Source organism: Piliocolobus tephrosceles, chromosome 13 (genome assembly GCF_002776525.5).
Source record: "Piliocolobus tephrosceles isolate RC106 chromosome 13, ASM277652v3, whole genome shotgun sequence".
NCBI lineage: Eukaryota > Metazoa > Chordata > Mammalia > Primates > Cercopithecidae > Piliocolobus > Piliocolobus tephrosceles.
The window spans coordinates 108,195,788-108,207,373 of record NC_045446.1 but is presented as its reverse complement, the minus strand read 5'-3'; the positions used below and the strand labels follow the sequence as shown (position 1 = coordinate 108,207,373).

General features: G+C 45.0%; 1 protein-coding gene across 1 annotated transcript; it reads right to left on the bottom strand.

Moving 5' to 3' along the window:
• Positions 1-752: 752 nt before the first annotated feature.
• Positions 753-6,312, bottom strand: LOC111540210 (histone-lysine N-methyltransferase 2A-like). The gene is made up of 5 exons (XM_023208371.2): positions 5,670-6,312; positions 5,398-5,505; positions 4,587-4,670; positions 4,055-4,184; positions 753-3,574 (listed from the first exon to the last, which is right to left on the bottom strand). Exons 1-5 carry the CDS (start codon positions 5,966-5,968, stop codon positions 3,299-3,301), a joined length of 897 nt encoding a protein of 298 aa, XP_023064139.1. The 5' UTR covers positions 5,969-6,312; the 3' UTR covers positions 753-3,298.
• Positions 6,313-11,586: the final 5,274 nt, after the last annotated feature.

The following is an 11,586-nucleotide window of genomic DNA, read 5'->3' as shown; positions in this document are numbered from 1 at the left end:
AAAAAAAAAAAAAAAAAAAAAAAACAGAGGGGCTGTGCGAGAGGTGGTGGGTGGCCAAGGAGGGAGCCAAGAGACCAAGTTCCGGCCAAAGGGTCAGCGCCATGCAGCTATTCTGGTTACACAGTTGTCACTGGCCACCAGGAAATGCAGCCACAACAGGTTCTAGCAGCAAAGCTATAAGTGAGCTGGCTCTCACTGAGAACTGACCAGGTTCGCAGCTGTTACTCCTTAGGGATTTGGGATGCCCCTTGGGGGATTCTTGGGAATGACCCACCACAGTTCCTCAATCTGCACTTTTGTGCGGAGATTCCCTTGGTCACTTTTGAAATGAACTCAGATGTGTTTTGGAGATAGCTATGCCATTTTTGCCTTCTTTCCCTCTTGCAGGGAAACCTTCGCTTATCCCCCAAGTTGCTGGCAGGTGTGCTGAAAATTTGGCAACGGACTCAAGGCTGAGTTAGAAGAGGAATTTCTCATTTTTGCGGTTGACAATTAGGGGGGTGGAAAGGCAAGGCAAACCATCTGCAGCTGGCAGGAGACGGAAGCTGTGGGTTCCTCCCCTGTCCTCAGGGTTTAGGGTTGGTAGAAAGAGAGTGAGGAGGGGGCTCACAGTACAGCATGGCCTAGCAGGGCAGTAACTAGGTCTATTTAGCTGAGTTCCCCCCACCCCCTGACTGGCCTTTGGGTCTTTCTCAAGGTGAATTCAGGACCCATCAGTGCATTAATCATTTCAGTAACAAATGCAGCTTAAGTTTTTTTTTCTTTAAAAAAAATAGGAATACAAGGATTTACAAAAAAACCTCACACAGTGCAATAATAAAGGAAAGCAGACACTAGTGGAACCCCTAGGGCCACTGCATCTTGTTCATGGGCGAAAGGAGGAAGGGAGGTGAGGTCTGGGTAGAGTGCTTTCCCCAGTCCCCTGCTGGCACTTCTCCATGATGACAAGGAAGTCTCTGCCATCCTGGCCACAGTGCTGGGCTCCCCGCATGACAGTGAAAACAGTGACAATGTTCCAGCAAAGCCACCAGACAAAGTTCTTAAGGTCACGGGAGAGAAGGGAGCCCAGGATGGAAGGCACAGCAGAGCCATGAGTCCTGGGGCAGAGAGTGCTGGGCTGAGTCGTATTGCTTTGCTAGACTTCCATAGGAATGGGCTTCTTGCGGCGAGAAAAGGGTGCCCCACCCTCTACTTGGACTACACTACTCTGAAACCTTGTGGCAGAGGCAGAGAAAAATCTGCTTTATCGTGAGTGGTCAGACTGTGCTTCAGTTTCAACGGGCTGCCCCAAAAGAGGGCACAAGGTGATCAATGGGTTCTCTGCAGATACGAGGCCTTGGTGGGCAGAGGGAAAGGGAAAAGTGGCCTGTGAGGCAGATGGCGATGGAAAATGTCAAGTTGCCATTCAACTTGTTGTTTGCTAACTCTGAAGTAAGAAAGATGAGGGAAATGTAAAAGATTGCCGTCTCTCACCACTCTGGAAGTTGCGCCGGAAAGGAGAGAGGCGGGAAAGAAGAAGAGAAACTGTAGTATCAAGATATTACTGTAGCCTTTTGAGGAGCTTCAATAGGGGAAGGAGGGGAGTGGCCCAATGGAGTTGGGTGACCTTCCTTCTCCATTTATTGTCGAAGAGCAAACCCAGGAAACATTTATGTCAACAGGGCACAAACAAGCTACACATTAAACAACAAAAAGTACACCTTCCGGGGGAAGTTGGGCAGGAAAAACCAGACTTTGTGTGTACAGCTGAATATTTTCTCTAACTTCATCCTATGAAAATAAAAAATTATTAAAAACCGATCTTCTTTTAAATTAGGATAATACCGCGGTTTAAAAAATAGCCTTGTCATAAGTGCTTCTCCCTATGAAGTGCTTCTCATAGAAAAATATACAAAATATATTTACATTTATAAAACCTTAAATAGTCAACTGTAAACAGAACAGAGTAAAATCCAATGACTTAATTTAACAGGTTCAGGACACTGTCTTGGGGAAAGGAAGAGAAGAAACATTTGATGCTGTTTTGACCACATCCTAAGGAGTAATCAGGGCAGTAGTGTCATTGAATTTACTGTAGCCATGGGTTGCACGCAGGTGGCAGAGTTCCCTCAACACAAGGTGGTCTAGTCCCCAAGTTGTGGGCCTTGAAATCTGATTAGTGTTCTGCCTTCAACTGGACACTGACCATTTAAAAATTAAGTCTTCCTATGTCTTAACAAGGGGAAAATAAAGTAACCATGTCTTAGGAATGGGACCCAGGGGTCATCCTGGCTGTGATACTCTGGTTGTCGCATGATTTAAATCCTATTTAAATCATCTTTTTTCATCTCCTAAAAAATCATGCTACTTATGTTTCTTTAAAACTCTCCGTGGAGCTTTATGAAAACTTTTCCAAATTCTGTCTGGTTATGACCAATGGCTCCTGTCCACTTCCCCACCTGGAGTGCTTACAGGCTCAGGGAACTTTTTGCAGGCACATCCTATGCCCAGCAGGGAGTGTCCTTGAGCAGGCAGGCAGTCTCCCCTACAACCCAGAAAGAAGCATGGGAAAGCAGTGGGATGAAGACGGGGGAAAGGAAGAAAAGGGAGTGAAGAGAGGGAATGGGAGAGGGAAGCCGCTCCTACTGTCAAGAAAGGTAATTGGCTGAGATAAGGCTCCTGGGGACAACACTCCCACTCAAAGCCTACAGGCTCAATGTTTGGTAATTAATTGGCACAACCCCATGACAGCCTTTTGACACCAGAGGTGCTAGGAATCCTATCTCCCAACCAGAAGTGAACTCTCAAGTGGGAGGATAGTAGGGAAAACCACCAGACCTCTGTTTGTTCGACAGACGCCGTAGGTGGGGCCTGGCTGGCAAACTGTCAGGAATTCAACCAACCCTCCATTTGGGGCCTTGCCTGACCCACTCACTTACAGTGCTTGGGAAAGGGCCAACTTGAGGATGGCAACTTATTTCTGTGGAGATATTCAGGCCCAATCTCCCAACATAACCAACCCTCTATAACAGGCTCCTTCCAGGCAAGTCTGCTAGGGACCCCATTCCCACTTTCTAACAGTAAACAATTGGAGGGGCCCCAGGAGAAAGCCGATCATGGATCTTTCTTCGAGACCTCAACTCTCTCTCCGGGACTATGATCACATGTGAGTATAGGACATAAGAGAGCTCAGCCATCACAGAGGCCCCTCAGCTGTGCCCACTCAATCCGGGAGCTCCCAGCTGCTGGAAAAGGCCTTCCGCGTTGCTTTGGATGGCCCCACGTCCTTGCACTCCAACACTGCGGGAGAAGAGCAGCTTCAGTTTAGGAACTTCCGGCATTTCTTGGCGCCACAGTTGCAGGGCAGCTTGTTGCTGGCATCCTCAATGGGGAACTTATAGTCATAAGTGAGTTCCTCTCCTCGGTAGATCTTACGCATGGCAAAGATGACGATGTGCTTCTGCCCATCAATATTGATGACCCGAGAATAGCAGTTGGGCTCACACGAGTGATTGATGAAGCGTGCAGCATTTCCATGCATGGTGGCATCCACTACCTCTGAGTCATCAATTCGGAACATATAGCAACCAATGCCCTGTACATGCAGGAGAAAGGAGAAGAACTTGTCATTTCTTATAAACTCAGGTTTAAGAACATTTCCCAGTCTTCTCTTGATATTACCTATAGCTGCTGATAAAGTTTCTTCTAGTAAAATTCCCAGATTTCTCCCAGTACCTATCTTTCAAGATGCTTCCATGAGGAGTTCCTAGATTACAGGCCACTAGTCTAGAGGTTTCTAATGTCTCTGCAGGAAACAGAAACCTAAAACTTGAATAGTTATTTGCTTCTGATACCAGGAGCCACTCAGATAGATCTCTAAGAGTAACTTTCTATGCTAATCCTCAGAGTGGATTCTGTATTTTTACTGGGCCCCTCACGAATTTCAGTTTTTTGTTTTTTTAATTAGCGTCTTTGAATTGATAGCATACACTATTTCTTTTGGGATCCAGGGATCATACTGGTCCCTTTCTACAGCAAAACAAAAGAACTGGGTGAGTGCAAGTGGGAGACTTACCTTGCTGTCGTAATACTTTTCCCGCTTGTCAGTCTGGATGGAGCGGATGACGTTGCCGGCATACTCAATTACCATCTCACCTGCATCAATGTTTCTCTTACAGAAAAGACCCCGGCCATGGATGGGAGACCTAGGACAAAGATGGAAAAGAGGTCAGACATACATTTTGCAAGTAAGGTTAAGTGCATGAATACATGAATAAGTTCTCCTGGTCTGTTACTTCCTCAGGAGGGACATATACTTGAGAAAATAAAAATTTGGACCCTTTATTTGTGTATATTGTTCTAACAAATGGCCAAAGATAAAAGGTATTTCTATTCTGCAACCCACTGGAAGCAGCAATGTTTTAATGCTTATTATGTTAAAGTCCTTGTTCAACACAAGCAGGTGCAGGATCCCAGGATATGAGGGTCAATAAATAGTATCCGTAAAATCCTCACTTACTGAGGAAGGTCACTTCAGCATTTGGTCTACTTTGATTTTGAAAAACTGCATTCGTTTTCTATAGTTCTTTCTAGAATGTTAGCCATACCTGTAGACACCAACTGCCTCCTTAGAAGTCTTTTTTAAGTGCCGGAAACGCATGGGCATTGGCAGATCCATGCTAGTTGCCCTCCTAAGAGATAAGACATACTATTAACGAATTTTCTTCAGGAAATAATGTTTTGAGTCTTGAACTGAAGGTTCCTAGAGAAAATTAGTACACTCTTTGTTCAATGCCAAACTGAATAAGTGCCTTACAAAATGAACCCCATTTTTTTTGAGATGGGAGTTTTGCTCTGTCACCGAGACTGGAGTCCAGTGGCGCGACCTCAGCTCACTGTAACCTCCGCCTCCTGGGTTCAAGCGATTCTCCTGCCTCAGCCTGCTGAGTAGCTGGGACTACAGGCGCCCGCCACCATGCCGGGCTAATTTTTGTATTTTCAGTAGAGATGGGGGTTTCACTATGTTAGTCAGGCTGGTCTTGAACTCCTAACCTTGTGATCTGTCTGCCTCAGCCTTCCAAAGTGCTGGAATTACAGGCATGAGCCATCACGCCTGGCCAATGGGCCCCATTTTTAGTATATATAGTACTTTCTGACCATGACGACTATGGTAGTACAACCAAAGCTGACAGAGTATACTGTCATTAAAGAAAATATGCATCTTACAGTTCCTTGAATTTCTCCTCTGTACCTTATATTCCTCACTCCTTACCAGGCACCTACTGCTACTTCAACACAAATGGATTTCAGTCTTCTTAAATCTTATCCAGGAAATTCTGATGCAAACACATTCCTACATAGTGCCCTGACCAGCTGGGGAAAGCAGTTTCTAATGACTGCTCCCCACTCAAGACTTACCGAGCTGACTTCAGCTGTACCTCCTCCTCTTCTTCATCGTTGGGGTTGTATTCAGGAGGCTGACGATGTTTCGAAGCCAGGAAGTTAAACATGTCAAATGCTGACTTCCTGGGGCCAAAAGATGAAAAAGTATTTAGAGGAATGCTTTAATAAAGCAGTAAAGGACGATGGCATTAACACTGGAAATCTCAAAGGGTATGTGGGAAGACGACTGTGTCATGAGATAAGAAAATCGAGATCCAAAACTGCTGACAGAAAAGAAGGGAACTTGCCTGAGGTGGACTTCAGCCCTGGCTGAGCCATGAGGGTTCAAGGGGGGTTCATTGGCCTCCTCTGGCTTGTGGAAACGGAATTTGTAATTTCGACAGTGCTTGGCACCAGACAGCTGCTCAATGAGAAACACAACTGCATCATGGAGAATCCCCAGCATCCTCAAACCGTTAACACCTAGAAGAATCAGAAGCACTAGGGCAGTGCGGAGTGCAGTCAACAGGAAACAGCACAGTCCTACAGAAATGCCTATGCTACAGTCGCTCTGCCAGAGGCTACTCCAGGGTGAATTATAGTACATATTACCTCGAAATTAGCATCAGCTAGCCATTAAAATGATGCTGATACAGATCTATTAATATGGAAAATGTTCGTGATAGACGGTTAAGTAAAAAAGCATGTCACCAAACTATGGACTATTTTGTATGTGCTGTATTACACAGAAATGCTATATGCTAATACTATATACATGTGTTATTTCATTTAATGCTCATAATGACCACACAAGGCAGGAATTACTAGCTTCATTTTCAGGTGAGCAAACAGGCTTAAAGAATTGATGTAATGCCGGGTGCGGTGGCTCATGCCCGTAATCCCAGCACTTTGGGAGTCCGAGACAGGCAGATCATGAGGTCAGCAGATCGAGACCATCCCCATCCTGGCTAACACGGTGAAACCCCGTCTCTACTAAAAATACAAAAAATTAGCTGGGCGTGGTGGTGGACGCCTGTAGTCCCAGCTACTCGGGAGGCTGAGGCAGGAGAATGGCGTGAATCCGGGAGGTGGAGCTTGCAGTGAGCCAAGATCACGCCACTGCGCTCCAGCCTGGGCGACAAAGCGAGACTCTGTCTCAAAAAAAAAAAAAAAAAAGATGCAACACTCCCAAGGCCACATGATTTGACAAGATATGAACTCTAGACTGCATAACTATAAATATAATCCATCTAGGAATGGATTACCTAGGTTCTATAAGCTTATATTCCCCCAGATACCTCACTGAAGTTTAATTTTCTTTCTTTCTTTTTTTTTTTCTTTGAGACGGACTTTAACTCTGTCACCCAGGCTGGAGTGCAGTGGTCTGATCTTGGCTCACTACAACCTCCAACTCCTGAGTTCAAGCAATTCTTCTGCCTCAGCCTCCCAAGTAGCTTTGACTACAGGGGCACGCCACCTTGCCCAGCTAATTTTTTTGTATTTTTAGTAGAGACAGGGTTTCACCATATTGGCCAGGCTGGTCTTAAACTCTTGACCTCAGGAGATCCACCTGCCTCGGCTTCCCAAAGTGCTGGGATTACAGGTGTAAGCCACAGCACCCAGCCAGCCTCACTAAAGTTGAAAAGCAATGTTAATACAGCCCTAACACAGAACTCTCTTGTGTTTTTATGATGAACGTGTGGAGTAATACACTCAGTAGCTGCTTTGTTCTACTCACTGTCTCATGCTGTTAATGAGCATTTTAAATTTATTTTTATTTTATGAAAACAACATTTATATAAGTTTGCTGGCATCGATGGTGCAAGGCTTTCATTTTAAAATTATTTGGCTTTTTCCATTAAAAGGACAGGGCACAGTTACAACTGCTACCCTTCTTTTTGACACTAGCAAATAGCTAATGTTCTTTATATTTTTATTAAGTAAACAATATTATTTCATTTATAAATATTGCTTTTGGTATTATTAATAGATACAGAAACAGTAATGGTGTCTGTTGTGGATCAGGTATCCATTTCATAAGTGTAACTATATTAGGACTGCAACTGCACATATGCAATTCCAGCAGACATACAGTTTGTGTTATGAAGCATATTTAGAGATGTAACCTTGGTGTAATGTCCTGGCGCAGAGGAAACAGCAGATGAAAAAGCAGATGATCATGCCACTGCACTCCAGCTTGGGCAACAGAGTGAGACCTCATCTCAAAAACAAACAAAAGAACATTGTCTCTAGATAAGCAATGTTCTTTTTCTAAGAGACAGGTTTCGCTTTGTTGCCCAGGTTGGAGTGCAGTGGCATGATTGTAGCTCACTGTAACTTTGAATTTCTGGGCCCAAGCCGCTCCTGCCTCAGCCTCCTGGGTAGCTGAGACTACAGGCATATGCCACTGTGTTTGGCTAATTTTTAAATTTCTTGTGGAGACAGAGTCCTACTGTGTTGCCCAGACTGATCTTGAACTCCTGGCCTCAAGTGATCCTCCTGCCTTGGCCTCCCAACTTGCTAGGATTACAGGTGTGAGCCACTGCACTAGCCCCAGATAAGTGACATTCTTATGATCACAACTGTTGGTCCCCTAAGACTTTGGCTTAAGTATATAACACAACTATACAAGATAAGAACTTAAGCCATATAAGGCAACGGCAAACTCTTTTTTCTTTTTTCTCTTGAGATGGAGTCTCGCTCTGTGGCCCAGGCTGAAGTGCAGTGGCGTGATCTTGGCTCACTGCAACCTCTGCCTCCTGGGTTCACACCAATCTCCTGCCTCAGCCTCCCAGGTAGCTGGGACTACAGGTGCCCGCCACCACGCTCAGCTAATTTTTTGTATGTTTTAGTAGAGATGGGGTTTCACTGTGTTAGCCAGGATGGTCTCGACCTCCTGACCTCGTGATCTGCCCGCCTCAGCCTCCCAAACTGCTGGGATTGCAGGCATGAGCCACCGCACCTGGCGGGCAAACTCTTTTTTCTACAGACCACTAATTTTCCTTAATAATTTTTTCCTGGAAGTTCTAGATTGCTGTCAATTCTTAGGTTAAACAAAAAGACATTGAAAAACATACTACCTATTCAAGTATATTTTCACATAAAGTTCCTTTTAATATGTAGGCTGAATGTTCAACTCTCATTCACCAGAGGGATTACAATGAGATTAATATTGTGTTGATAATGGGAAAACAAAGATGCATTATGTGTGGGCCCCTGTCTATTCTTAAGGAGCTCACAGCAGAGGAAGGCAGAGATGTATACAAAACGTACAATGTGCAGGTGTCCAAATTAAGGTATAATATACAGTACTATGGGAACTCTTAAGAAGGAACAATCTGTTCTGCTTGTGGGAGACTCATTTATTCATTCAATAAATATTTATGCCTAAAATATCCCAGGCACTCCTTCCATCTTTCTACTGTGCCGGACAGGACCTTGGGAACATAGAGGTGAGCCAGACAGGCAAGGTACCTGTATTCATAGAGCTTTTACTTCATGGAAGAGACAGACAATAAACACATCAAAGATATTCCCACTTCAGGACTTTTTCATCTGCTGTTTCCTCTGTGTCAGGACTTTAGAAAACACAGTTAATTTAATTCAATTTTTTTTAAGAGATGGGATTGCACTATGTTGCCCAGCTGGTGCGTGGCTATTCACAGGTATGATCTTGGCACACTATAAGCTCAAACTCTCCTTCCTCAGCCTCCTAGCTTGCCTTTAGGACTTCCGCTTTATGTATTTGCATGATTGGCTTCTTCTCATCATCACACAGGTCTAAGCTCAAATGTCACCTCATCAAGAGATTCCAGATTTCCTGCCACCAACTGCCCACCTCTGTGTCACTCTCTATTTCATTTCCCCATGGTATCTTCTTCATGGTACTTACATACACATATACACCACTAGAATATAAGGTCATGAGGGTAAGGACACGGTGGCAGCACTGGAAATGGAGAATAATGGACAGGTTTTGGATTGGGGAACACAAGAGTCATTGTGGTTAACCTCCAAGTTAAACCTTCTACCCCAGATGATTAGTCTAAGACAATCCTGGGAATCCCAGTCCCTTTGCCAGAGACTGGCTTAGAAATGGACATGGGGCTGGGTGCAGCGGCTTACGCCTGTAATCTCAGCACTTTGGAAGGCCGAGGTGGGTGGATTACCTGAGGTCAGGAGTTCGAGACCATCCTGGTGGAAACCCCGTCTCTACTAAAATACAAAAATTAGCCAGGTGTGGTGGCGTGCACCTGTAGTCCCAGCTACTCGGGAGGCTGAGGCAGGAGAATCGCTTGAACCTGGGAGGCAGAGGCTGTAGTGAGCCAAGATTGCACCACTATACTCCAGCCTGGGCAACAGAGCAAGACTCTGTCTCAAAAAAAAAAAAAAAGAAAAAGAAAAAGAAATGGACATGGCACCAAATTCTGGTCTGTGAGATGTCCATTTGTTCCTAAGAAAGAGACTCTCCTGTTCCTCTGAACACTGCAATGACTGAATGTTATTGTGGGAACTGCTGCAGCCATTTGCTATCAGCTTGAAGATGAAGTTTTACTATAGATCGTAAAGTGGAAAGAAGAAAGAATCTAGGTATTTGATGACATTGCAAGCTCCTGTACTAATCGATCTGACGTCTGTCCTACCTCTGGACTTTGTTATATAAGATGATAAATTATTTCACTCTTTAAATCAGTTAAGAGTTGGGATTTCTGTAGGCACAGGAAGAATGATCAAAAAAGGTTAAAGAAAAGAGCTGACCTTGAGGAGTTTGTTGTGTAAACCAGGGAATTTGGAGAGAAGAGAGTAGATGGAGGAAGTAGGTCCTGGTGGAGGTAACTGCATGAACCATGTTATGCTGATGTGAAAGCACATGTAGGGTAAGTAATAAGAATTGCTTGGGGACGCAAGTTACAAATTCAGCTTTCTCAGCTCCAAGCCCAGAGATTCTGATTCACACCTACAAACTACACTTTAAGATACATGGATGGGCCGGGTGCAGTGGCTCACGCCTGTGATCTCAGCACTTTGGGAGGCCGAGGTGGGCAGATCATGTGAGGTCAGGAGTTCGAGACTAGCCTGACCAACATGGAGAAACCTCATCTCTACTAAACATACAAAATTAGCCAGGCGTGGTGGCACATGCCTGTAATGCCAGCTACTCAGGAGGCTAAGGCAGGAGAATCGCTTGAACTTGGGAGGTAGAGGTTGCAATGAACTGAGATCACGCCATTGCATTACAGCCTGGGCAACAAAAGGGAAACTCCGTCTCAAAAAAAATAATAATACAAAAATTAGCTGGGTGTGGTAGCATGCGCCTGTAGTCCCAGCTACTCAGGAGGCTGAAGCAGGAGAATCACATGAACCTGGGAGATGGAGGTTGCAGTGAGCTGAGATCGCGCCACTGTACTCCAGCCTGGGTAACAGAGTAAGACTCCATCTTCGGGGGGAAAAAGACAAATGGATGGATCTGGAACAGCAAATAGTGTAGTGTGGCTGCAGAAAAGAATATGGAGCAGTGAGGGAAGTGGGGAAAGCTGAGACTGAACAGATGAATCTGGTTGAAGAGGACCTCGCCATGTAAGGATCCATAGACTGGAAACCTCAAAGAGCAGGGCTGGGTCGCTACTTAGCGACTGTATCCTGTGTTTAACATGGTACCAGGCATTTTACGAGTGGTCAGTAAATATTTACTAATAACAAATACGTAAGGGTTGAAGATTGTACTCTGTAACTAGTAGGCAATAGTAAAATTTTGAGGCACCTCTGGAGACTCGGAGGGTACAAGGAGGCGAGATAGGAGACTCAGTTATAGGGCTTTTTAACATTGCGAGTGAGAGAATAACAAGGGAAGAAGAAAAAGAAAGGGATGTGACTCGTATTTTTGGGGTAGAATTGTAAAAATTATGAGCAGGGCCAGGCGCGGTGGCTCAAGCCTGTAATCCCAGCACTTTGGGAGGCTGAGAGAGGCGGATCACGAGGTCAGGAGATTGAGACCATCCTGGCTAACACGGTGAAACCCCATCTCTACTAAAAATACAAAAAAAAAAAAACTAGCCGGGCGAGGTGGCGGGCGCCTGTAGTCCCAGCTACTCTGGAGGCTGAGGCAGGAGAATGGTGTAAACCCGGGAGGCGGAGCTTGCAGTGAGCTGAGATCCGGCCACCACACTCCAGCCCGGGCAACAGAGCAAGACTCCTTCTCAAAAAAAAAAAAAAAAAAAAAAAAAA